Source organism: Bos taurus, chromosome 22 (assembly GCF_002263795.3).
Source record: "Bos taurus isolate L1 Dominette 01449 registration number 42190680 breed Hereford chromosome 22, ARS-UCD2.0, whole genome shotgun sequence".
Taxonomy (NCBI): Eukaryota; Metazoa; Chordata; class Mammalia; order Artiodactyla; family Bovidae; genus Bos; species Bos taurus.
The window spans coordinates 11,432,863-11,459,488 of NC_037349.1; the positions used below are offsets into that span (position 1 = coordinate 11,432,863).

General features: G+C 56.3%; 1 protein-coding gene across 19 annotated transcripts; it reads left to right on the forward strand.

Annotated features, from left to right (window-relative positions):
* The first annotated feature begins 1,232 nt into the window (after positions 1 to 1,232).
* Positions 1,233 to 26,569, forward strand: VILL (villin like). Of its 19 annotated transcripts, none has more exons than XM_059879922.1 (22): positions 6,192 to 6,294; positions 6,612 to 6,677; positions 7,405 to 7,683; positions 10,772 to 10,838; positions 10,961 to 11,035; positions 11,353 to 11,558; positions 12,786 to 12,894; positions 14,063 to 14,173; positions 14,477 to 14,676; positions 15,035 to 15,113; positions 15,206 to 15,304; positions 15,907 to 16,045; positions 16,184 to 16,284; positions 18,179 to 18,316; positions 18,421 to 18,579; positions 19,116 to 19,295; positions 19,834 to 19,979; positions 20,918 to 21,062; positions 24,932 to 25,117; positions 25,285 to 25,356; positions 25,757 to 26,032; positions 26,276 to 26,569. In XM_059879922.1, exons 4-22 carry the CDS (start codon positions 10,773 to 10,775, stop codon positions 26,387 to 26,389), a joined length of 2,601 nt encoding a protein of 866 aa, XP_059735905.1. In that variant the 5' UTR covers positions 6,192 to 6,294; positions 6,612 to 6,677; positions 7,405 to 7,683; position 10,772; the 3' UTR covers positions 26,390 to 26,569. The 19 variants fall into 19 exon arrangements, with proteins under 19 accessions (XP_059735915.1, XP_005222625.2, XP_059735905.1 ...); XM_059879927.1 differs by having other exon boundaries at positions 7,469 to 7,683; XM_059879931.1 differs by having other exon boundaries at positions 6,270 to 6,294; positions 6,615 to 6,677; positions 7,469 to 7,683.
* The last annotated feature ends 57 nt before the right edge of the window (positions 26,570 to 26,626 follow it).

Here is a 26,626-nt window from a genome sequence, read left to right on the forward strand (position 1 = left end):
AACCTAAGGAAACCTATCTCTGTGCCATATACTTCCCATGTTACCAAAACACCCCCAACTCTTTAGCCAAATGAAAAATCTGACCTCCTGAGTTTCCATGGTCCTTTTGGTACCAGGTTAAAATAGAGTCTCCTGGACAATTATTTTTCACTTTAATATCTGGAACAGGATACCATGGGTCATGGACTCTGGCTGGGCCTCGAGTGGAGGCGCCCAGGCACAGTGGAGGTGGTTACTGCTCTGTCTTCCATTGCTCTGGAATCCCACATGTTGGTCCATGGTCTCACTCATTAGCTGTAAGCAATGCATCTGTATCCTAAAAAGAAACACCACCCGTCGTAGCTGACGGCTGGTGGGGAAGCTCCTCTGACGTGGTGCCATCTTGCTGAGATGATCTTGGAGACAGGAGGATGCCATAGTGACACTGACTTGTCATGGTTGCAGCGTGTGAACGCATGGGATGAAAAGGAAGTCTGTAAGTCTAGAACCTGGCAACATTCTACAGCCCTGTGCATTCAAGATGGCTTTCTCATGAAACCCAGAACCACGCAGCCCTATGGTCAAACACTAGTGATGTTTGTGCCTCTGCCTTTAAAGGTGCTGTGATGGACGGCTGGCCCGCCAGGGTTCGAGAAGAATGGATGGTTTGAAGTGCTTGCCTTTACCTGTGCACAGTCCACTGGCTGCCTCTGTTCCTATTTTACTGTAAATCTGATGGTGTCTGCTGCTGTTCATTCTCCAGAGAGCTTCTAACACCCCTGCTCAAGGGGTGGAGATGCTGGTGTCTGGGTAGTCATGGATTTCTGTTGGACATTTGAATGTGATAAACATCACTGGGGAAATACTACATGTGGAATGTGCACGTTTCCAGGGGCGAGCGTTGTCAGTGAAGAGGTTTGCAATGATTTCCTTCCTGCCAAAAATAAATACGTGAAACCGCACTCTCCTGTGGGTGGACTGCTTCTTAGAGCCTCTCCTCACTGTGTTATCTGTTCTCTCCCAGCTGCACAGCCTCACACCAGCTCCTTGGGTCTCTGAAGAGCAGGGGCCAATGAGAGCAGGACAGCCAAGATCTCAAGAGCTGTGGACCTTGACTCCAAGGGAGCTAGATAACCACTCTGCCCAGGGTTACGACCAGACAGAAGCAATCTGGCCCACCATCCTCCCCCAAGGATTCCAAGTTCAGCCTGAGGAAACCACACCCCCCACCCCGCCCCCTCAGAGCCACAGGCATTGTGGTACCTAAACCCACAGCCCTTGCGTACCCTAGCTGAGATGCTCTGGTGACCAGGTGAAGCACGGCAAAGGACCAGGAAGAGAATAAGGATACCCAAGACAGTTTCTCTCACTGGGACATCCAGGAAACACGGCCCTCAACCCAGCCCCTCTATGCAGGAAAGTAAGGGGCTGCAAGGGTGCCCCCTCACCCCCTCCACACACACACTAGGAAGTACAGGCAGAGCCCTGGGCAGAGCCTCGCCACTCTCAGGACTGTCTCTTCATAAAGATAGCTAATTCAGATAGCAAAAAAACACTAGGGTCAACAGTCTCAGTAGACAGGCCTTATCCTCATTCTGTGGATGAGAAAACCGAGGCCTGGGAGACAATGCTTTGAAGTCCTGTCACAGGAATACAGGGTTCTACCAGGCATGTCTGTTCATCTAAACCCAGGGCACAGTGTGTGTGTCAGCCCAGGAAACTTCGTGTTTACTCAGAGACAAGCCCATACCCCCCACAGATAGTCTGTGCCAGGCCCCTAGGTGCCCTCCCCACTGTAGAGCACCTAGCCAGCCAGGACAGCCCAGCTGCCTCCCTGGTTCTGGATTCCTAGGCTGTGTCCCCTTGCCTTCTCTGGCATTGTCCCCACGCCCCCACCTTTGCATACAGGCAAACAAAAGGTTGAGAACTGCGGCTGCCCCTGAAGCCGGGGTGTCCCAGGGAGTGTCCACAGGTCCCCTGAATAGGCAAGAAGGGAACAGGTCATCACGAGGTCACTCGCTTGGGACCTGGCATACTGAGCCTTGACCTGCTGATGTTTTCTTATTTGAGCACCTATCACCTCTCTATCGTAAGACCAGGGCAAGAAGCCGAGGAGGGTGGGGGAGGAGTGGCTGGGAAAGAAGACAGTCGCTGGGCTTACCGACTGTCTAGCCACCGGGTTGCATAGGAGGCTAGCCACACAGTCTGTGTAACCTGAGATGTTGGAGTGGCACACATCTGTGCCAGGGCTGCCCGGGGATCAACAGGCTGCTCAAGGCCCATGAGCCACCAACTGGCATGGCCATCAGCCTGATTTGCAAGGGGAACACGCTGGACCCTCAGGCCTTCAGGAGCAGGCTACGTGGGCTCTGGGTGTTCCACTCCACACCGCTCTTTTCCCAGTGCCCTCTCCTTGCTCAGTGATCCTGTTCTGGCTGCCCATTAGAATCACCTGAGGGCCCTTAAAAATACAGATCCTTAAGTCCACCCCAGACCATTTAAACCTCGGTCTCTGAGGGTGGACATTCTGTTTTTAAGTGCCTAGATGACTCAAAGGTCATCTACCAGAACTGAGAACCCCCACTCCAACTAGTTGTGGAGGAAAAGTCACCCCAAACTGTTCCAGGCCTGACACCCAGGTATGGCAGACGAGCTATGGGCAGGGCTTAGGAGGAATGCATTGTTCTATCTGAAAGATAAAGCGTGTGTTCATTGCCAAAAAAAAAATTCAGGAAACCAAGAAAAGTACACAGAAAACACGATACATTGGGAGCCTTTCCCAAGGCAGGGATGAGGAAGGAGCCCCAGTAAGAGCCCCACCTAGTTGATAGCTCCCTGCTTTTATACTGAGGTGGGGAGCAGAGTGGCTACCCCACTTCACATCGGAGCAGTGGGCCAGGCAGGTCACCAGCAACACCTCACCTGGCCAGAGGAGTGGTGAGGGATGGCACCTTCCCGGCCCCTCATATGTCTAACTGGCGTGGGTGCTCCCACAGGGCAGGGCCAGACTTCCCCCACCGTTGAGACGCAAGACAGCAGCCCTTCTGGTTCTCAGGAACCTAGGCCTGTTCTCTGGGCTGCCATCAGGCTTGGACACTCCTCCACACGGCCCGATGGAGTGATGGCCCCGCGGGCACAGGGCTAGCTCCATCTCCTCCGGCCCTGGAGGTTCCCATGGCGCCCGCGGGGAGTCGCGCTCCGACCATGCGCGCCCCCGTGGCCGGGGACCCTGTCACTGCTCTTCCGTGGCCTGCAGCCAGGTTGGGGGGGCGGGGATCAGGAGGAGGGGCCCCACGTGGACCCAAGGCTGCTCTCCTCAAGGGCGTGGGACCGGACATGTCCAGACCGTGGGACCCAGGACCCGAGTTAGGCCGCCCCATCCTGGGTGTAGGTACCGTACGCTCTCCAGGGGGCGCACCGCCCCCCCCCCCACCTCCGTGGGACTTGGTCCACAGAAGAGGTGACATCTTGCATCTGTGTGGGAGGGACTCAGATGAGGCCTGGGGCCCCAGGACCAGGAGCGGGGAACCAGAGAGCAGGTAACCTAGGGGGGCGAACCTGGAGCGGGCCGGCCTCCATCGCCGCCTTCCCCGCCCCTAGGCCTAAGTCAACATTGAAGCAGAGCTGGCGGGCTGGGCCTTCCGAGATAAGCTCAGGGAGAGGGGCGGGAGCACCGCATACCGCTGAGAACCCTCGGACCCTGCAGGGCGAGAGCGGAGGCAGTCAAGGCCAGAGCGGTGCTGGCCAAGGCAAACCAGGCTCAGTGTCCTTCAGACTGCAAACCCAGATGCGTGGGAGGGTGGCCGAACAGGAGGAGAAGGTGGCAGAGACCCCTCCTTGAGCAGGAGGAAGAGAGAGGCCGGTACCGCCTCCTCGTAGCATACTAGCTGCCTGTGAGCACTGCTCAGGGCCTCGGTGTTCTCTCTGTGTGTCAAGGGCCTGATCCCATGGAGCTTGTCCACCCCAGACACAAAACAGTGCTGCTCATCTAGGCCCCAGCCAGGCCCTGGGCCCACTGCCATCTCTCTGGGCCCAGGCTCACAGGTTACAGGGGAGGCTGTACTGGAGTAGGGCAGTTATGCCCACCCAAGTTCTTCTAGGTCCCAGAGACCCAGAAATTTCTAAAGGGAGGGGTCTTGGAGAGGTCCTTGTGCCTCCCCCAACTAAGCCGCTGAGGCTGCATGGTGCCAGGTTGGGTGTCCTACCCTGCCTACAACAGGCATGGAAGGAGGTGTCATATTGGTTGAGTCCAGAATGTGGAAAAGGAACCACGGGCAGATCAAGGAGAAAGGCCTATAGGCAAAAGAAACAAGTGCAAAGATCCAGAGCCTAGAATGAGGTTCGCATCTTAAGAGACACAGGAATTCTGTTTGGAACATAGAACTGGGGCGAGAGATAGGAGATGCAGCCAAAGGGACAGGCAACCGGGGATATTATTTTAGGGATGCCAGTGGAAGATCTGAAGCAGGGGAGTGGCATGATCTGATGTATGGCTGAACCATCTCTCTGGCTATGGTGGGAAGATGGACATAGGGGCCAGACAGACTGATGCAGGAGCTCATGGTACCAACTAGTGTGAGAGGCTGCCTTCCAGAGCGGGCTAGCCAGGCCCAGGAGCCCAGATGAACCAACCACTGGCCAGCCTGGTGGGTGTGAGCGAAGAAAAGGAACTTGGGATGGCTCCCAGGTTTGGGGCCTGGAGCAACCAGCTAGATGTTTGTGCCCTTTTCAGAGGCTGTGAGGAGGTAGATCTGAACAAGGCCTGACATGGATGTCAAGCGTGAAGGCAGACATGCCAGAAGAAACGTGACCAGATGAAGGAGATGGATGGAGGCTGAGGGAGGTTGGGAATAGTGGGAGTCGGGGTCAGAAGGGACACTGGCGTTTCCATGGTGTTTAAAGCCTGGGGACTGGAACTTGGGAAGAAACTAGAAAGATGACAAGAGCGGAGGCCTGAGCTCTGCGCCTGCTGACACTGAAAGGCCCCAAAGGAGACTGTGGAGCAGCCAGTGCAGTGGGGAAAAAACTTGGGCTGGGGGCTGATTCAAGGGGAAGGGGTGGTCAGCAAGTCTCTGGCTGTAGCGGGCGGTGGTAAGGTGAAGACGGAGTCAACCCCCAGCTTTCGGACTCTGGCACCTAGGAAAGAAACATTTCCAGGGAATGAGGAACAAAGACCAACCAGAATGAGCAGAGAAGTTGAGATGAGATGGGGAGAAGTGAGTGCACAGCATTTCGCTGGACACCGGACAAAAGGAGCCAGGAAACAGGTGCTCAGGTAGGCAGAGCCACACTCACACAGGCATGCACTGTGCAGGCACAGGTCCCAGAAGGGAACGGAGGCTCAAAAAGGCATTCTCCCACACACAGGTCAGACACACACAGGTACTGGCCAAGTGCCCTGTGACACAGGCCTCCATTCATACACAGGGGCCCAGTAACTCTATCTGTTAAACAGTCACGCACTGGCAGTACGTCCTCCCAGGCACAGTTGGACCTAGATTTCCTGGAGTTGCCTCAACTTGTGACAGGGAGCAGTGGCAGTGAGCGCTGAATGTGGAGAAAGGGTCTTGGGGTCAGTGGCAGCTTTCAGCAGTGTTTCTGCATTGGAAGGGGAGTCCACACTGGCTGCACGTGGCTGGGACTGAGGCCATGGTGACCCTGGAGTTTCTGGAAGGCTCTATTTCCAGCTCCTCCCCCATCCCACAATCAGGAAGGAAAGGAAGGGGCAGCCCTAGCAAGGGCTGGACTGGCCTCTCCCACGATGGGTATCAGGGCTCCCTGGGGAAGGCTGTGCCGGGCAGTGAGCCCAACTTAGGCTGTGAAGGATAGTGGAGGTGCAGGAGGGAGCCCTGGCCCCCTTCCTCCACCTTCTGAAGTGGCCTGGGTCTCACAGAGCCAGATTGCCAACCCATCCTGCAATAAATAGCCTTGGTCTTGCTTCCTCCTAAAGTTTCCTGGGGTGGCCTGGCCTCCTGGAGGTCAGGGATCAAGGGCTGTCAGAAGGGAAGTCACAGTGGCTTCCACAGCCTACATCTCAGCACAGCCCAGGCCTCCACCCCCTGCTTTCTCTGCCCACCAGTCCAGCTGTGGCCCTGGGGACAGGGCTGGCCCCTCTCAGAGAGCTGGGTCAATATTTGTTGAGTGACTAAGTGACTGACTCAGCATAAATGCCAGCGCCCGCCAAGCGCTGAGGTATGTTCTGCTGGGCCAGGCGGGGACAGGGATTGAGTTACAGTGGCAATGGGCAGAGCCGGGCCCCATGCCAAGCCCAGCACTGCCCACAGGCAGGGTGAAGGCAGGAGCAGTTTCCAGCAGGTAGGCTGGGGGGGGAAGAGACTCCCGGGGCCAGGGTGGGAGGGCTGCTCCGAATCAGGAGCGTACCACGTGGGGTCACTGGGCCCAGGGTTGCCCAGGGGCCTGACAGAGCTGGGGAGGCAGCGGAGCCAACCAGCAGGTGAGAACACTGGCGGGGGCCGGGAGGCTGCAACCAGAGCAGCTCTGGGTGGAGCGGGGTTGGGGGCGGGGGTGGGGGTGGGGAGAGAAAGTGGCGGATTTTCTACGGGATAGGGGTGTCTGTCTCCCAGAGTCCATACCCTGGGGGCCCCGGGCCATCCCCCCTCCTCCCACTCCAGCAGGCAGCGCCCCTCCTCGCTTCCTGGAAGTCAGGCAAAGTGACCTCGGAGCCCGCCCCTTCACAGGTACCTCAGGAGGAGGAAGTTCACACCCCGGGGGAAGGGGGAAGGGGGGGATGAAGAGACCCCGGGAAGGGAGGGGGCCCCAGGGAGAGAAGGGGGCACCTGAACCGGAGGAGAACCCAGGGGACCGATAGGGGCGTCTGGAGGGAGAAGCATGCACAGTGGGGCGGGGGAGTCACGAGAGAAGGGGCGCTGGGGAGAGAGGATGCGTGGGGGATGGTGGGGGCACTCAGGGAAGGAGGGGGCAGCAGGAGAGAAGAGCAAGTCAGAGGAGGAACTGGGCATCTGAGAGAGAAAGGGGGCTGTGGGGGGACAGAGTGAGCCCCCAGGGAAGAGAAAGGGGCTTCCAGCAGGAGAGGGCACCGAGTGGGGGGATGTGTCCCCACTCGGGGCGGGTGACGGAAGGGGAAGAGGGGACATGCTTGGGTGCAAGAGCCTGTGGATCAGAAGGGGCACTCTAGGGAGGAAGGGACCGCCTGGGGGAAGAAGAGGAGGGTGCTGGCGGGGGGAGGGCCCCACCCTTTTTGCACCCCTTCCCCACCCCCAGCACCCCTTCCCCACCCCCCAGCACGTGGAAGACAGGTGACATGGGATGAGGCCTCAGGCCCCGGGAGCCTGAGAGTGTGACTCCCCAGGCTAGCACTAGATATCAGAGCACCCTGCGAGCCCCTCGAGGGTAATGCTGTCCCTCCACGGTAAAGCCAGCCCAGTCCCCACTTTCTCCCCACAGGGAGCCCTGGTGACCCCTCTGCTGAGCCAGCCAGGCTTCCTGTCCCTCTGTCACTGCTTCCCAGCTGCAGCTCCTGGCAGTACCTCTCGTCACTGCCTGCCCGTGCCCTGGTCGCTGTCAGTAGTCACTGCTGCCGCCCGTCACCGCCGAACGTCACTATGCCTGTCCCTTGACCTCACTGCGTGTTTCCCTTTGCCTGAGACCACCATCACACGGTCACCACGTCTGCCGTCGCTCATGGCACTGCCACAGCAGTTCCGGGTGCAGTGAGAGAGCACGGTGACTCCATCCACTTTCCCCTCCGCAGTCACGGGCCAGCGGACCTTTAGGGTGTCAGGCAGTGGGAGCCAGCAGTAAATAAGAAGAGAAGCCCCTGGCCCCGGAACCCTGTACTCTAGTGAGGGAGACCAGGCCATGAGCACTCGGGGACTCCAACTCGGGATGAGGAGGCAGCTCTAGCCCCACGAGAACCCCCTCCCCCCTCCCCCCCACCCCCCGGTTCCCCTGGGTAGCTCCCTCCCCCACCCCTCCCCACCCCACACACATCCATAGCTGCCTTGGCCCTCTTTGAGAGGGTTGGGTGTTTCCCGGTGTGAGTTCACCAGGGCCTGGGCCCGGCCTGGATAAAGACCTAAGGAATGTGGGCTGCTCTCGGTGGCCCCCATCACACTATGCCTCTGATTCTGTAACTCTGTATCCCCTGCCACTTCCTTTCCCCTGGTCATGCAGAGTCAAGGCTGTTCCTCCTGGGATATAACACGCTGGAGGTGAGCAGGGAGAGGAAGGGAGAGGAGTGAACACCACACCAGGACCACTAGAGGGGAGAAGTTCAGTAAGAAGGGACTTCTGGATCTATGAGGCAAAGCAGCAGCAAGGAGGAAAAGTTGCAGGTGGTGGGATTTACAGGTCAAAAGAACTTCCACCAGTGAAGCAATGACCAAATCTCAGGCAGGGGCTTCTGAAGGAGGGGTGCAGGGAAGCCCGGGGTCGTTGAGAGTCACCTGCAGACAGGCAACAAAATCCAGAGCTCCCTTCATCCCCAGATCCTTCTCATTCCACTCCTCTCTCCTGTGCCACTTGGAACCATGGAGCACAACAAAGATGCTGTTTGGAGAGCCAATGGCTGTCTGCAGTCTGTTTGCATCGCTTGTTTGTAAGCGTTCAGCTGTGTATCAAGAATGTGAGAGTGTTTTGGCCTGATTTACCCAAGCTGCTTGTGTTGGCTAAGCCTATTACTTGCCGCAGTGTCTGTCACCTTCTTCACAGTCAGGCTGTATGTTCAGAGTCTGTCCTGGGTTTGCAGAATCTTCATCTACCCTGCCAAACCTCTTTCTGTCCTAAGCCTGTTTGGAGAATCTGAGTCTTTTTAAACAGTCTGTCCCTCTTTCCTCATGGGTAAGATACTTATTTTTTTTTTTTTAATTGCAAAAGCTGCCCTGCATGCAAACCTCTCTGTCTACAGAGCTGGTCTTACATGCTTGGCTGGGACATTTCTTTCTGCCTAAAGACACTATCCTTGTTTTCAAAGATTTGTCTGTTTTCCGCACCTGTCCGAGTCAGCAGAACCTGTTCCCTTGGCAGGAAGTATCTCTGTCTCTAGATTGTGTCCTGCTCGCAGAGTCTTTTCCTCTTTCAGAGCCAGGTTCTGTCTGCAGAACCTGAGCCCTGTTTGTACAGTCTGGGGTGTTTTTCAGGGCCTTTGCCTATTTGCACGGCCTATCTGAACTTGCCTGGATAGAAACTCTGTCTGCAGGCTTTACTCCTACAAAGAGTTCTCACCACCAGGGGTCGCTGTGTCTGTGAGCACCTCTGTCTTTCTGTAGAGCCTATCCCTGTTGGCAGAGCCCATGTCAGTCTGCACGGTCTATTCCTAATAATTGCATGTGTACTTTTTAACAGGACCTGTTCCTATTCATGGAGTCTTTATCTGTTTCTAGAACTCATCCTTTTCTAAAGCCTGACCCTGTTTGCAGAACCTGGGCTCTCTACAGAACCCAGCCCTGTTTCAATATCTTGTCCCCGTCTGGAGCATCTGTGCTGGCCCACAGAGCTGATTTCCCAGCTGGCTCCTTTCAGCATATCCTGCCCTTTCTAAAGATGTCACTGTTAACAGAGGCCGTCTGTTTGCAGAGCCTGTGTGGGCTTACAAGACCTCTCCTGTTTGCCAAGACTCTGTCTCTAGGGGCCTTGTCTACAGAGCCTGTGTCTTTTCACAGAGCCTAAGTCTCTCAGCAGAGCTCATGACTGCTTGCCCAGCCTGTTTCCATCTCCCCGTGTGCAGGATTTGAGGCTGTTTCCCGTGGCTGTCCCTGCATACTAAGCCTGACCACGCCTAGAGAACTTTGGCCTGTTTCAGAGTTGCCTCTGTCTGAGAAGCACATCTCTGACTGGTAACTCTGTGCCTGTTTGCAGAGCCTTGCCTATCTGTGTGCCTGTTCATATCTGCAGAGTCTGTCCGTTCTGCAAAAAGTCCCTGTCTTAAGAGTTCATCCCCACCCACAAAGATTTGCAAAGCCTTTCCCATTTCTGAAAAGCTCCTCCATACCAGCAGAACCCAGGACTGTTCGCAGAGCCTTTCTCAGCATTCACAGCCTTTGCTTGTTTGCCCAGCCTGTCTGAATTTCCCCAGGTACTGTCTGTGTCTCTTCACACAGGTCGTCCTTTCAAAGGTGGTGTCTGTCAACAGAACTCATCTTTGTCAGGAGAACCTGTGCCTGTTCCATCCCTTTCTTGGGTCTCAGGAAGCTGTCCCTGTTTGCAGAGCCTGTGCTTGTACACAGAGCCTTTTCTCTGCAGGTGCTGTGTCTCTTTGCACGGCCACCTTGCAGCAGTCTGAAAGACCTTCATTTATTTGCCCTGTGTGCAGAGCCTATCTTGCCTACAGGATTCTGTCTTACTTCAAGAGCCGTGTCCCTGTTGGCAGAGCCTGTCCCTGCCTGCAGCACCTGTTGTTACTGAGCAGAGCCCTCGCCCTCTGCAAGCCTATCACCATCCACAGTGCCTGTCTCTGGCTGCAGATCCTACATCTGTCTGTTTTGAACTCTGTCTGGCAAAGGTGGTCCATAGACTCAAAGCCTACTGTTGTCTACCAAGCTCAGCCTTTTTTCAAGAGCACAAACGCAGACCACAAGCTAGGTCCCTGTTTGCAAAGCCTCTGTGCTGACATCTGCAGTACCTGTCCTGGTTTTCTGGCACTTGTGTTTATGCATCCCTCGTCATAAGGGGCACAGGCCCTGACGAAGGGGCTTTGGAGAGCTGTCGGTGAGGAGAGCTCCTGCTTGGAGCCCAGAGGACCGGGGGGCAAGGGGGGCAACCTGAGCCTAAGGACTCCGGCTTGTGTTTCCTCTCTCCCTCCCTCCTGATCTAGGATGGACACCAGGAGGGGCCTCCCTGACATTGAGAGTCACAGGGACCTCCACATATGGATCATTGAGGTGAGCAGCACGACCAAACAGAAGAACTGGGAGAGTGTTCGGGTCTCTGAGACTAGGCTTCTCCCACCCCAGAGGGTCATGGTTGCTCTCCTGAGTCCTCAGGAGGCACCCTCCTCTCCCAGAACCTGCAGATGGTGCCGGTCCCCGAGCCGGCTTACGGGAACTTCTTCGAGAAGCACTGCTATGTCGTTCTGCACGTGAGCACTTGAGGAGCCTTTTGGGGGACTGGGCGGGGGGAGGGGCACAGCCCACTGGGGGCTCTGATGATGCAGATTAAGCTCCACCCTGGGAAGAGGCAGGCTGGGAGCCCAAGAATCGCATCCCACAAGGAGGCTGCTGCTGCCCTTGAGGCTTTTTTACCCTCCCCTCCGCATTCTCCCTCTCTTAGCTGCGGAAGCACCTGACCAGTCTCCCCAAAGCCCTTGCTACCTCCTCCACCTTGGGCCCCAGCCCACCCCACCCACCCCTGGGACCCCAGCCCCCTACCACACACACACAAACTCTTGGGCCCTAGGTCCCCCAGAGCCTGAAGGCCACACCGGGCGTGCCCAAAGACCTGCACTACTGGGTCGGCAAGATGGCGGCACCGGGGGCGCAGGGCGCGCCGGGCTCCTTCCTGCAGCATCTGAAGGAGGCGCTGGGCGGCGCCACCGTGCAGCACCGCGAGGTGCAAGGCCACGAGTCCGCTTGTTTTCGAAGCTACTTCCGCTCGGGAATCATGTGAGTGAGACCGGCAGGGGGCTGATAGGGCCAGAAGCTGTGCGGTGGCTGGCAGCTGGGGCAACTGGCTTCCTCATCACAGCGTGTGGGGTGTGTTGGAGTTGTTTTGTGTGTTTTTTTTTTTAATATATAGAAATCATACCATACAACCTACCCATATAAAATACACAATTCAGTATTTATAGTATATCCACAGACTTATGTGATCCATCACCACAGTTTTAGAACGTTTTCGTCACCCCCCAAAGAATACCCCTACCCTTTAGCATCATCCCCACTTCCTCCCATACTCCCTTCCCTCCATCCGTTTAGATTTCTCTCTTCTGGACATTTTACTTAAATAGAATTAGACAATGCCGTGTGTGCTTATACCACATTTTATTTGTTTTCACCACTTAATGGATATTTGGCTTGTTTCTACTTTTTAGCTGTTACAGGTAATACTGTTGTGAACATTGGCATACAGTTTTGGGCTAGTTTTTGCCCCCATTTTTACTGAGATATACAGGACTCTATCAGTGTAAGGCGTACAGCACAATGGTTTTACTTGCAGGTATTGTGAAGTGATTACTGCAGTAAGTTTACTCACATCCAGTACTGTACATAAATCTTTGTGTGGACATTTGTTTTTCATTTCTCTTGGGTGTATACCCAGGAGTGGATCCCAGTTTTGTTTTGAGTTCGCTTTTGTGTTACCATGCCCAGTATAAATATGTCTTTTGTTGTAAATTGCTTCAAACATGTTTTTAATTACCAAATGCATTGAACCACAGGAAACTGCCAGTATTCGATCATTCTGTTGAATCAAATACATGTAAATAGTGTGTACATAAATGCATGCAACATGTATACATGCACATGCAGAAAACATGCCAGCCCATATATGTCCACCTACCGGTGGGCACACATCAGTGAGTATTCATGTCCACCTACACACATACACAGTTACGTGAATTCCATGCATACACATCTATACTCACACGGATATAGATACACATACCCACATGCATACATGGATATGCACATGCATGTGTCCACATATCTACACACGGATAAGCGCATGCACAGTCCTGCCCCCATATGCTTGCACACGTGTGTTCATATCTACTTGCACATACATGTTAGGCACATGTGTGTCCCCACATGTGCGCGTGCCCATGTTCGTGTCTGCACTCACTGCCCGAGTGGCAGTCTGTGGTCTCACGTGGGACCCTGTGCTCTCCTCAGCTACAGGAAGGGAGGCCTGGCCTCTGCCCTCAAGCATGTGGAGACCAACGTGTACAATATCCAGCGACTGCTGCGCATCCGAGGGGGGAAGCACGTGTCGGCCACCGAGGTGAGAGCTGCGAGGGATGCCGCCTGACCTTGGACTCAGCTGGACTGCATGTCCTGGAGTGTCGGGAGGTGTGGAGGGTGGTGGGGACAGTGAGGGGAATGTGGGCGGTGGCCTATCCTGATGAGGAGAGAGAAGGCAGAGCCCAGCTTCCAGCCCCACCTCTGCCGTATCTCCTCTGACCCTTGGTTTCCTCGTCTGTCCCGGAGCACATTAAGACCTAGGACAGGGAGGCGGACGAGATGATGCACCTGGGTGGCCCCGGTAAGCAGCACCATGAGAGAGAGGATGATCTGGGGAGGTGCACGGCCCCACACTCTCATACACATATTCATTGCCACCCATAGGTACACACAGCCTCTCCCACTGCTACCCCAGAGCCACTGGGCCTATTGAGAGCCTTTGTGCAAATTAGACCTGAGTGCTCCTTACTCCTGTCAGGATATTGATGGAAAATACTAATCTTGTGAGAACAAGATGGTCTACTGCCATCCAGTGTAGTGAACAGTCAGGAGTCTGACACCTGCCCCGAATTGTGCACATTACTGTCAACACAGTCCCGCCCAGCTCATGCAGTATCACCCATTGATTCAGTGACCAAACATCTGGCTCATGCAGGGCCACCATGCAGCCCGAGGTTTTGCCTGTTAGCCTGCCATAATTATTCAGAGCCCCCACTTTTCCTCTCAAAAGTGCCTCTGTTGGGGTGATAATTGCCCTCAGCCCCAGATCACACACTGTCTCCTACACAGGCACACATGCACTGTCACCCAGGAGCACACACAGCTACACACATGGAGAAGCAGATGCGTGAGCCCCACTTGTATCCATGTGTCCACGTACACACGCACTGCTGTGGACACGCGCCAAGAAGTGCCAGATTCAGTCACGGACACCCTGTGAAAGGAAGCATATTGGAGTCACAGACACCCAGAGACGCACCCAGCCACACCCACACAGTGACCCTTGAGGTCTCATGTGCTTACACCGATGCGTGCCTACACACAGCTCACACATACACCGCACACACCACACCACACTCATACATGCAGCTTGCTGCACACAAGTGACACACCTGAGCTATGCTCACGTGGGCAGGGGCTGGCTGTGGGCCTTCCCAGGGTCCAGGTAGTATGACCCCCCGTCTCTTCCCTGACCCTGGCCCTCGCAGGTGGAGCTCTCCTGGCACAGCTTCAACAATAGTGATGTCTTCCTGCTGGACCTGGGGAGGATGATGATCCAGTGGAATGGGCCCAAGGCCAGCGCGGCCAGGAAGGCGCGGGTCAGTGTCTGCCCCAGGAACAAAGGGCTGCAGGGCTTGGGGGGAGGGATGGTCCTCCATGGGCCCATCCTCCAGCCACCCCAAGAAGTGGGCATGGCTCTCCGCCCAAGAAGCTGAGCAGTACCTACAAGCTGAGTCCAGATTCCACACTGGGGGTACCCCTGGATACCAGGATCAGGAGGTACCTCCCCAGGCCCCCCACCTCTGGGAGCTGAGCAATAACAGGAAGGGTCTGGGCTGGAATGTCTGAGAGGTGAAGAGGGCATGCTGGGGAGGCCCTGACTTCCAGCTCTGGTCCCGCAGGGCCTGTTCCTGACCCACAGCCTCCGGGACAGGGAGCGTGGCGGTCGTGCACAGGTCAGCGTGGTGGATGATGAGGCTGAAGCCACTGACCTCATGGAGATCATGGAAGCTGTGCTGGGCCGCAGAGTGGGCAGCCTGCACGCCGCCATGCCCAGCAAGAGGATGAATCAGCTGCAGAAGGCCAATGTCCACCTCTACCAGTGAGCAGGCCTTGGGAGTGGGCGTGTCCCAAGGGTGGGTGTGTCCATCATTACCGCAGTCACGTGGTGCCTCTAGGAAGGCCTCTAGGAAAGGCTCCTGGCTGTCTGGAGCAGGCCATAAGGCACCTTGGCCTCAGCCTGTACTCTAGCATGGCTGCCTTCCTGAGAAACTCATTGTACAGACAAGGCGACTGGGGCCCTGAAAAGGCCAGGGCACTGCCCAAGGCTTCATAGCAAGGCTGCGAAGAACCCAGCCCCCAAGCCTTCTGCTTCTGGAGGCAGGAGGGGCGGTGGCAGCTGGAGTGGAACCAGGCCAGGAAGGGGCTGAACTGCCTACATCTGCATGCCTGTCCCCTAGAGTCTGCCAGAAGAGCAAGGATCTGGTGGTCCAAGAGTTGTCGACCTGCCCATTGACCCAAGACCTGCTTCAGGAGGAGGTGAGGCAGGCTTGGTCCCAGCCATCCCCATCCACTCCATAACTCCAGCCCACTCCGGACCACATACTGACCAGCCCCACTTCTGATCCCAGAACTGCTACATCCTGGATCAGGGTGGCTTCAAGATCTACGTGTGGCAGGGACGCCGGGCCAGCCTCCAGGAGAGAGGGGCTGCCTTCAGGAGGGCTCTGGTGAGGCTGGGGGCCCTGTCTCAGAGGGTCGTTGTGCCACCCTGGGGTCTGAGGATGGGGGACATCTGTGTTCTGGGGTCTAAAGGGAGGGGTAGTCCTGCCCTGGAGCCAGGAGGGGGATACCTCGTGCCCTTGGAGCCCTGTCTGATGGAGGAGAATATAACCCGGTCCCGGGGTCCGAGCCTGGAGACCCACTGCCCTATCTGAGGGAGGAGACACACTCTGACCACAGATCCCAGGGGAACACACGGCCCCTCTCTAGGGTACCACAGGCTTGTGGTCTTGAGGTACAAGGTCTTGTACCTTGAGGTCTGAGGATTTTCCAGCACTGGGCCCACCTTCCTTTTCCAGGAAGGGAGGCAGGGTTCTGCCTGGGGTCTGAGGGGTGGTCATAGCCCGCCCTTCCGGAGGCCCGGAGTAAGGGGAACCTGCGTGTCCTTGGGGACCTCGGAGAAATCGGTAGTGTCAGAGCCAGCTCCTTATATGGGTCACGAGCTCAGTTAATTAATGCTGCTCAGTGCACAGCTGGCCCCGCAGCTCCCGCGGGGTAGAGTGGAGCAGTGGGCCCCTGGGCCACACGCCTCACCCAACTCCCGCCCCAGAACTTCATCCAGGCCAAGGGCTACCCGAGCTACACCAGCGTGGAGGTGATGGACGACGGCGCCGAGTCGGCCGGGTTCAAGCAGCTCTTCCGATCGTGGTCTGGGCAGCAGCGCAAGAACAAGAACCTTAGTGGGATGGGTGAGAGGGCGTGGCCAGAGAGCGGGGCGGGGCTCCGAGCTGCAGTGGGCAGGGCAGGGCCCAGAAGAGTGAGGGGTGTGGCTGGAGGGGGCTTTTTGTGTGATGGGCGGGGCAAGACACCCTCTGTCCCACCCTCAGGTAAACTGCTTCAGGTGAAGCTAGACGTGGGCAAGCTGCACAGCCAGCCTGAGCTAGCCGCCCAGCTCAGGATGGTGGACGACGCTTCTGGGAGCGTGCAGGTGAGGAGCACTGGCTTGGCTGGGTGAAGATGTCTTCAGGTGAACCATGTGGCTGCTAAAGTGTCGCAGGTATGCCCTAGTGCACGTCTGCACACAATCAGGGACCCTCGGGGGCATGTGTACACATACCCACACCGCCCCTGAGCCAGCTCATACTGTGTGTGATAGTATTGTCTCACACAGTGGCCACTTGCTGGTAACATGGCACTCAGCACAGTAACATCTGGACAATTAATTGTGCCCTTTTGTCGTATGTTTGACACAACCATACCTATTATATTATAGACACATACACCTTTGTCACTGCACTTATTCACAGTTACGTACACAGTTGCAAACATGTAGCTGTACAAACTCTACATCACACATGATCACACCCCCACACCCAACCTTCAACACAGTCACACCCTGTCAGCTCCCTGTCTGGGCTCAGACAGACGTCCTGGGAGATGCAGCGTTTGGGGGCTACTTCCAGGCTCTGTATAGGGCAGGGTTGCCTCTTGACTTACTGGGTCACCCCTGGTCAGGGCCCTTAATGTCTTCAGGACTCAGTTGTTTAGAAGGCTCATTTTTTAAAGTCTTTAAAATGGGGCTAAATCTGTGGTCCCACCTGGCCCCCAGGCTGGTGTGCGGGTGCTGTGGGATGATGGGAACAGGACAGTGGGCCTGTTTGAGGGGTGCTAGTTCTCAAGGTCGGCCAAGGTCAGAGAAAATACAGTTTCTCCAAGGTTCCCTCCAACTTTTGCCCTGATATGGATGGACAGTGGCAATGAGCGGGGAGGAGGCTGAGAATAGGAGGACGGGGAGCAGGGAGAGAGGATGAGAGGTTGGAGGACAGGGAGAGACTGAGGGAGGAGGGAGAAGACAGAAGCTAGAGGGAGGAGGGGGTAGGGCAGGGCGGGAGGGCTGAAGGCCCAGGAGAGGAGAAAGGGAATCAGGGAGAGGTGGGGTACCCAGGCAGAGACCAGCGGAAAATGGAGATAAGGGCAAGGAAGGCAGGAAGGAGGGGTCTGTAGCCCAGACCCCAAGTACCAAGGCAGGGACGGGACCCACCCACCCCAGCAGTGGGGGAACAGGCAGCCAAGGGGAGGACTCAAGCCAGGAGGCCTGGCTGCCAGGTGAGTGCAGCTCCTGGAGGCATGGGACGGGAGTCAGCCTCTTCTGCAAGAAGCAGGATGCTGGGTGCTCTGGTCTTTTCCAGAGACTGCTATCAGGCCTCAGGATGCCCCGATATTATTTCTTACTACATCAAAGTGAGCACTGTTACCCCCACTTTACAGGTGGAAAAAGATTTACACTTTACAGATTCACTTTACAGGTGAATCTCAGCATGGACTCACTGCCCATGTGGGTGACCAGGATTCGACCAGGATCTCCCTGGCTTGGCTCCCCACAGGAAAAAGAAATCATGCTAAGTGTGACAGACTGTTTCCTTTTCAGTCTTTGAACAGGCTTTGCTTTTCTAAATGACACTTGAGAAAAGGAAAATTTTCCAAGAACCCCTGGGCCTTGCTTCCACCCAGCTTCTGCTCCCCTGGCCTGAGCAGCAATCAGCAGTGCAGAACCTGTCTGGCCCTTGCTCGGCTGTGGCTGGTGGGCTCAGGCTGGGGTGGCCTGAAGCAGCCGGGGCAGCCTCTGGAGTCCTCCCTACTTGTTTGTTGCAGGTGCTCCACACCAACTCAGAGTCCTGGCTGCGAGCAGCCTGGCGCAGATGTAGGCCCCAGGGGTCTGTGGGGGGAGCACAGAGCCTGGGGTGGGTGCACACCTCGGAGGGAGCCCCTTGCCTGCACAGGTGCGGCCGGCCTCTGGCTGCGGAGAGCTTCCTGGCTGGACAGGTGGGTGGGCTGGTTTAGGTGGAGGCACCACCCGTGCCTGTCGGTCCCCTGTTCCCCAGATATGGTGTATCCAGGATTCACACAGGCAGCCTGTGGACCCCAAGCGCCACGGACAGTTGTGCGCTGACAGCTGCTACCTTGTCCTGTACACCTACCGGAGGATGGGCTTCGTCCAGCACGTCCTGTACCTGTGGCAGGTGCGCCGGCCTGAGTCGGGTGGCGGGCACCCTCAAGCCCTGAAGCGGAGGAGCCAAGGACGGGGCCTGTGACCTGCGCGGGCCCTCACCGCTCCCGCCCACAGGGCCTCCAGGCCACGGCACATGAGATCAGCGCCCTGAGGGGCAATGCCGAGGAGCTGGACCTGTGGTACCGTGGAGCCCTGGTGCAGGAGCACGTGACCATGGGCAGCGAGCCCCCCCACTTCCTCGCCATCTTCCAGGGCCAGCTCGTGATCTTCCAGGTAGGGCTCACCTTGCTGCCGCCGCCACGGCTTCCCCAGTCCTCGGTGTGCCTGTGGCCTTTCCATGCCCAGGCTGAGCACCTTCTCTGCAGGCCAGGGGCCAGCCTACCGCCCCTCAGCTTCCTGGTGTTTCTCTGAGGCCCAGGCGCTCCGAGGGTGACCCCGGCCTGCCCCAGTTTCCTCCCCCATCCCCAGAGCCAACCACAGAACAGGGGCGCAGTGAGGAAGCTGAACAGAAGGGGAGCCGGGGCCTTGTCTGGGGTCACACACAGACCCAGCTGCTCTCCACTCTCCACCTTTAAAGCCTGGGGGACCCTTGCTCTGACCCCTCCGAGATGGGGTGAGGGATCCATTTAGAAAGGGCCTAGTGCCCTATTCCAGATTAAGGGGCTTTTCCCACTACACACTCACAGAGAACAGAAAATAGAGGTAGCTTTAAGAGGGGGCCCTGGGTGCTGATGCAGTACAGCCCCCGCCCTGGGAGAGGGGGCAGCCCAGGACCCCTTACCTCAGCCTGAGGCCCAGTCCTCTCATAGGGGCACCCCAGGCACAGCAGGAAGGGGCAGCCAGCACCCGCCGTGAGCCTCTTCCACATCCAAGGCACCGACAGCTACAACACCCGGACCATGGAGGTGCCAGCCCGCGCCTCAGCCCTCAACTCCAGCGACGTCTTCCTGCTGGTGACAGCCAACCTCTGCTACCTCTGGTTTGGAAAGGTAGCCCACGCCCGGGGCAGGGGCACCAGGCCAGGGAAGTCCACTCCTCAGCAGAGGCTGATTGCAAGCCCAGCCTCAGACAGGCCAGGAGGGAGGCGGCGGAGAGCCACCTGTGCTTTCTGGAACCTGGGGGAAGTTATAACGTGACAGGTGGACAGGGGCGTCCACAGGTCAGAGCCACGCCAGGCCGGGGCCACCTCCTCTCCTTCCGGCCTCGTTCAGGGACCAGGTCCCTCCCCAAGTGTCTTGGGGATCTTCAGCTGATCTTCAGCGTAAAACCTGAATGATCTGCAAGTCTAGAGGTCTCCATCCTGTGCTCCGACCTGGAGAGGGTCCCTGTGACCTTGATCGCCTGAGGAGACAGAAGCCGGGGGCGGGCGGGGGCGGGGCAGGGAGGAAGGGAGACGCTTGTTCACGCTGGGCCGCGAGCCCAGGCCCCACGTGACTCCTGCTCCCAGGCCCCCATTAGCGGGGGCTGAGGGGCTAGAGGTGAGGCCCTCTCCCGCTGCAGGGCCTGACCCAGCTTCCTGCCTTGCAGGGCTGCAGCGGTGACCAGCGTGAGATGGCGCGGACGGTGGTCACCATCATCTGCAGGGAGGATATGGAGATAGTGCTGGAGGGTCAGGAGCCTCCCAACTTCTGGGAGGCTCTGGGGGGCCGGGCGCCCTACCGCAGCAACAAGAGGTGACAAGGCTGGGAAGAGGGGAGGAAACTGAGGCCCAAGAGGGTGGGTGATTAGTTACGAATCACACAGGGAACTAGACAGAGCCCAGGAGCCCACCCCTCTCTTCTCCCCATCACTGACTTGTAGCGGGAAGATGCTGGGGAGAGCGATGCAGTGGCGCCCTCTGCTGGAGAAATGTACTCCCTGCACGGTCCCGTCCTGGACCATCCAGGACGCAGAGGGCCCGAGGGCAAAAGCGCCGTCCCCCAACCCCGCACTTCCCAGAGGTGGTGTCCCCAGGGTAATGGGACATGTGGGGAAACAGCGTGTGTGCAGTGTGCCAGAATAGTGTGCGTGTCGTGTGTAAATGGATAAGGAAAGGCAGAGGTCTCTCGGGGCTCTGGAAGCAGAGTGCTGGTCTCTCTGTGTGTGCGGGACCTGGCTATTCCCCCCACTGTCTCCTGAGCGCCTACATTCTGCGGTCCCTTCTCTCAGTCTGGCTTCTCTCCTCCTACTCCTCCCACCTTCGGCCTGAGGCGCAGCTCCTGAGCTCCCAGCCCGGGGTGGGGCCAGCGGCTTCTCCCTCCGGGGGGAGCAGGACTTCCCCTGGGCCCTCCCTGCCCTCCCTACCTCCATACTCAGCCGGCTCCCCCCTCCTTCCCGGTGCTCCTTCCCCGGGAAGTTCACGGGGCAGCTTGTGCTTCGGCTGCCTGTGGGTAGACAGATCACCTAGCTTTCTCCACTGACACATGGAGGCCTGGAGGAGGGCAGGCGTTTTGGGAGTAGACCCTGGGATCGGGGAGCTCAGAGGAGGGCCAGCGCGTCCTGCCCTAGGAGGCGTTGTGTTCCAGCCCCGGAGGGGTGGTGGAGGGGTGCTGTGCGGAGGGCTGGCTTGGCCCAGGCTGCCAGAGGCCCAGGGCTCTCTGCGCCCCTCACAGCCTTGTGCCATGCTGGCCAGGCCCCCCGAGGATGTGTGCGACTTTCAGCCACGACTGTTTGAGTGCTCCTGCCAGGCGGGCCCCCTGGTCCTCACAGAAGTAGTGTTCTTCAGCCAAGAGGACCTGGACAAGTATGACGTCATGCTGCTGGACGCCTGGCAGGAGGTGCGGTCACCTGGTGCCCGGGTGGGGTGTGAATGGGATGGGCCTGCGCCTGTCTAACTGGGGAGAGTGTGTGTGGCTTCGAGTATCTAGCCACGTGACTGCATATAAGGCTGCGGGTGAGTGACTGCCTGTGACCCTGAGACCCTGAGGACTGTGATCCTGTGGCTATGGATGAGACGCGGGGAGCCTGTGGGAGGCTGTGGCTGTGTGTCTAGGGCTCACATGCGCTGGAGTTGGGTGCAGTGTACCTGTGTGCCTTCTGACCGCGGAAGCCCAGGCGACCAAGTGCCTGTGGCTGACGTGTCAGTGCTGAGTGGGTGTCCGTAAAGTGACTGCGTGTGTGTATACATATGTGTGTGTAGTGGCCATAAAGTGACTGCGTGTGTATATGTATGTGTGTATTGGCCATAAAGTGATTGTCTGTGTGTATATGTGTGTGGTGTCCATAAAGTGATTATGTGTGTGTGTGTGTGTGTGTGTGTAGTGGCCATAAAGTGATTGTCTATGTGTATATGTATATGTGTGTGGTGTCCATAAAGTGATTGTGTGTGTGTGTGTGTGTGTGTGTGTAGTGGCCATAATGTGATTGTCTATGTGTATATGAAGAGATGGCAAGAATACACAGAAGAACTGTACAAAAAAGAGCTTCATGACCCAGATAATCACAATGGTGTGATCACTCACCTAGAGCCAGACATCCTGGAATGTGAAGTCAAGTAGGCCTTAGAAAGCATCACTACAAACAAAGCTAGTGGAGGTGATGGAATTCCAGTTGAGCTCTTTCAAATCCTGAAAGATGATGCTGTGAAAATGCTGCACTCAATATGCCAGCAAATTTGGAAAACTCAGCAGTGGCCACAGGACTGGAAAAGGTCAGTTTTCATTCCAATCCCAAAGAAATGCAATGCCAAAGAATGCTCAAACTACCGCACAATTGCACTTATCTCACACGCTAGTAAAGTAATGCTCAAAATTCTCCAAGCCAGGCTTCAGCAATACATGAGCCGTGAACTTCCAGATGTTCAAGCTGGTTTTAGAAAAGGCAGAGGAACCAGAGATCAAATTGCCAACATCTGCTGGATCATCGAAAAAGCAAGAGAGTTCCAGAAAAACATCTATTTCTGCTTTATTGACTATGCCAAAGCCTTTGACTGTGTGGATCGCAATAAACTGTGGAAAATTCTGAAAGAGATGGGAATACCAGACCACCTGACCTGCCTCTTGAGAAACCTATATGCAGGTCAGGAAGCAAGAGTTAGAACTGGACATGGAACAACAGACTGGTTCCAAATAGGAAAAAGAGTACATCAAGGCTGTATATTGTCACCCTGCTTATTTAACTTATATGCAGAGTACATCATGAGAAACGCTGGGCTGGAAGAAGCACAAGCTGGAATCAAGATTGCCGAGAGAAATATCAATGCTGCTGCTACTAAGTCGCTTCAGTCATGTCCGACTCTGTGCAACCCCATAGACGGCAGCCCACCAGGCTCCCCCATCCCTGGGATTCTCCAGGCAAGAACACTGGAGTGGGTTGCCATTTGCTTCTCCAATGCATGAAAGTGAAAAGTGAAAGTGAAGTTGCTCAGTCGTGTCCGACTCTAGCGAAATATCAATAATCTCAGATATGCAGATGACACCACCCTTATGGCAGAAAGTGAAGAGGAACTCAAAAGCCTCTTGATGAAAGTGAAAGTGGAGAGTGAAAGAGTTGGCTTAAAACTCAACATTCAGAAAACTAAGATTATGGCATCTGGTCCCATCACTTCATGGGAAATAGATGGGGAAACAGGGGAAACAGTGTCAGACTTTATTTTGGGGGGCTCCAGAATCACTGCAGATGGTGACTGCAGCCATGAAATTTAAAAGACGCTTACTCCTTGGAAGGAAAGTTATGACCAACCTAGATAGCATATTGAAAAGCAGAGATATTACTTTGCCAACAAAGGTCCATCTAGTCACGGCTATGGTTTTTCGAGTAATCATGTATGGATGTGAGAGTTGGACTGTGAAGAAGGCTGAGCATGGAAGAATTGATGCTTTTGAACTGTGGTGTTGGAGAAGACTCTTGAGAGTCCCTTGGACTGCAAGGAGATCCAACCAGTCCATCCTACAGGAGATCAGTCCTGGGTGTTCATTGGAAGGACTGATGCTGAAGCTGAAACTCCAATACTTTGGCCACTCATTGGAAAAGACTCTGATGCTGGGAGGGATTGGGGGCAGGAGGAGAAGGGGATGACAGAGGATGAGATGGCTAGATGGCATCACGGACTTGATGGAAGTGAGTTTGAATGAACTTCAGGACTTGGTGATGGACAGGGAGGCCTGGCGTTCTGTGATTCATGGGGTCGCAAAGAGTCAGACACGACTGAGCAACTGAACTGAACTGAACTGATGTGTATATGTGTGTGGTGTCCATAAAGTGATTGTGTGTGTGTGTGTATGTGTGTGTGTGTGGTGTCCATAAAGTGATTGTGTGTGTATGTGTGTGGTGTCCATAAAGTGATTGTGTGTGTGTGTATGTGTGTGTGTATGTGTAGTGGCCATAAAGTGATTGTATGTGTGTATATATGTGTGTGTGTGGTGTCTTCATGTACCTGCATTTGATCTCCATTTATTTCCTCTCTGATCTTCATTATTTCCTTGCTGGTGCTGACTTTAGATTTTGTTCTTTTTATCTAATTTTGTTCTCTTTACCTAATATTTGTAGATAATAGGTTGTTTATTCGAGATTTTTCTAGTTTTCTTGAGGCTGGCCTGTATCACCATGAATTTCCCCCCAAGGACTGCTTTGACTGCACCCCATAGATTTTTGTATGGCTGTGTTTTCATCGTCATCTGTCGGTGTGCGTGCATTTGCCTGTGTTCATGCAGCTGTGTGTGATGGCTGTGTGGTCAAGGAACTGGCTGTAAGTGGCCAGACCAGCCAGGAGCAATGATGCTGTGCAAGAGGCTGTGACACTGGCTGACGGTATGGGTGCCTGAGTGAATGTATTCATGCGACTGTGCAATCATGTTTCAGTGTGGCCGGATGCAGTGGCGTTTCAAGATAATGTTTTCCAGGCTGTGCGATCCAGTGTGACTGTGGATCAGCTGTGTCTGTGTGTGGGTGATTGTGTGTGGCCGTGATTTGCCTTCTGGCTGAGTGGTGAGGGACAGTTGTGTCTGTGTAGCTGTGGCTGTTTGTGTGTGTGTCTGGGACGCCATGTGAGTATGGCAGGGAGGCCTTTGGGCTCCCATCCCACTCAGAGCACAAGCAAAGCCCTGTGCCCAGCAGCCCTGGTTCTGCCTCTCTCTCACTCTGCTCCAGCCCCCACGCCCTCCTGGCTGCTCCTTGAGCACGCCGGCACACTCAGGGCCTTTGCGCTGTGTGTCTCCTCTGCTCAGAGCATCCCCCAGCCCCACTCCCTCAGATCTTGACTCAAATGTCGTCTTTTCAGTAAGGCTTTCCCTGACTCAAATGACGGTATCTACCACTTCACCACCACGACCACCACTCTTCTTTCCCTGCCTTGTTTTTCTCCATCTGATATTCTACATAATTTACTTATTTTTGTGCTTCCCCCAGCAAACGAAAGCTCTGCAAGGGCAGGGATTTTGTCTATGTGTTTTCCATGGTTGAGTCCCTCATCCCGAGATAGTGCCTGGCACACCATTGGTACTCAGTAAATATGTGTGGATTGACTACACACATGCATGCCTGCGAACCTCCTGGCATGTTTCCGGGTGTGCGGGTGTGTGGCCAGCCTGCTGGGTGGGTCTGGTTGGCTGGGATATGTGTGGGGGGCTCTGAGACCACCTGTTGGACAGGGCTGGGAGGGAAGAGGTCAGCTCCACCCACCCAAGGCCAGGCCCCCTCTGTGGCCCAGATCTTCCTGTGGTTGGGGGCAGCTGCCAGCGAGTGGAAGCAGGAGGCTGTGGCCTGGGGCCAGGAGTACCTGAAGACCCACCCGGCAGGGAGGAGCCTGGCCACACCCATTGTGCTGGTCAAGCAGGGCCACGAGCCTCCCACCTTCATTGGATGGTTCTGCACCTGGGACCCCTACAAATGGAGTGTGAGTGACACCTGGACTCCCCCATCCCCACCCTAATCCACAGGAGGGGGCCGCCCTGGTATACTGAGGGGGAGCCATCACCCTGCCCAGGGACCTCCGGTCTGTGGAGGGAACCTGATCCCTTTGTTGCCCCTCCATCAAGCTCCCATCCTGATTCTTGCCCCTAGAACACCCAGTCCTACGAGGAGGTGGTGGCGGGTGACCCGGGAGCAGTTTCTACCATCTCTGAGATAACAGCCGTGAGTATTAGGGGCCCCCTTCCCTGGTGGCTCAGATAGTGAAGAATCTGCCTGCAATGCAGGAGACCTGGGTTCAATCCCTGGGTTGGGAAGATGCCCTGGAGGAGGGCATGGCAACCCACTCCAGTAATCTTGCCTGGAGAATCCCCATGGACAGAGGAGCCTGGTGGGCTACAGTCCATGGGGTCAAAAAAGAGTTGGACCCAGCTGAGCAACTAACGAACACACACACTCATGGGTCTGGGCTGGCATGGCTCAGAGGCCAGAATGAGCAGGGAAGGAGCCAGGCGCCGGAAGGGGCAGGAGTGGCATTGGGGGCAAGAGGACCAGGGGGATCAGTGCAGCCTCCTGAGGGAGCCCATCCCCCAGCTTCCTGAGCCTGAGGCCCCTCTCCTGGCAGGAGATCGTCAACTTCCGGCTGTCCAGATGGCCAGGCAATGACAGGGCAGGCCCGTTGGCCCTGCGGGCCCTCAAGAGCTCCGAGGACATCTCAGAGAGTGAGCTGGAGCTGGGCCCCCGCGCAGGCACCGGCAGCCGGAGCACCGTCAGCAGCGCCAGCAGCAGCAGCTACCAGAGCAGCCCCCAATCCCTGGGCAGTGGGGGCCTGCCCCGGGAACAGCTGAGGCACCAGGCTGCCGAGGACCTGCCGGAGGGCGTGGACCCGGCCCACAAGGAGGTGGGTGCTTAGAACCCCTGCCGCTCCCAGTCCCCACACTCGTGCAGGGAAAGCTGAGCTGCAGGCACCCAGGGCGTGACCCACAGGTGGTGGGCCATGGGCAGCTGCCCTGGGAGACGAGTGTTCCAGATGGGGTGATGGGCAGAGAGACGTGGGAGAGGATGGCACCTCTGGGTGGGTGGGACAGGGTTGTGGGACACCCTGCCTCTGCACCCACTCTCTCCTGCCCCCACCCTGCCTCAGGCCTATCTCTCAGACTCTGATTTCCAAGATATCTTTGGGAAGTCCAAGGAGGAGTTCTACAGCATGGCCAAGTGGAGGCAGCAGCAGGAGAAGCAGCAGCTTGGCTTCTTCTGAACCCAGGCCCTGCCCTGCCAGTGCCACCCAGATGGTCCAGGCGTGGGCACCCGCCTGCGGGCACCTCCGTACAAATACCAGAGCCTGAGGAGGTCCTCCTGGCACTCCCTCCTTGGAGACTCCTGGTCCCTAAAATAAAAGCCAGTGGCTCTGACAAGGTGTGGTGAGTCAGCTTTCAGGGTTGGGTCACTCAGGTCCACCTCTTAGGAGAGTGGGCCTCTGGGACTGGGGGGGCAA

Excerpts from the sequence above, each read along its gene's own strand:
- VILL (NM_001191121.2), top strand. The coding sequence starts at position 8,490 with ATGGAGCACAACAAAGATGCTGTTTGGAGAGCCAATGGCTGTCTGCAG. Across the intron at positions 18,317-18,420 it reads ACGTCCTGTACCTGTGGCAG|GGCCTCCAGGCCACGGCACA; the intron begins GTGCGCCGGCCT and ends TCCCGCCCACAG. Across the intron at positions 19,980-20,917 it reads CCCTACCGCAGCAACAAGAG|GCCCCCCGAGGATGTGTGCG; the intron begins GTGACAAGGCTG and ends CATGCTGGCCAG.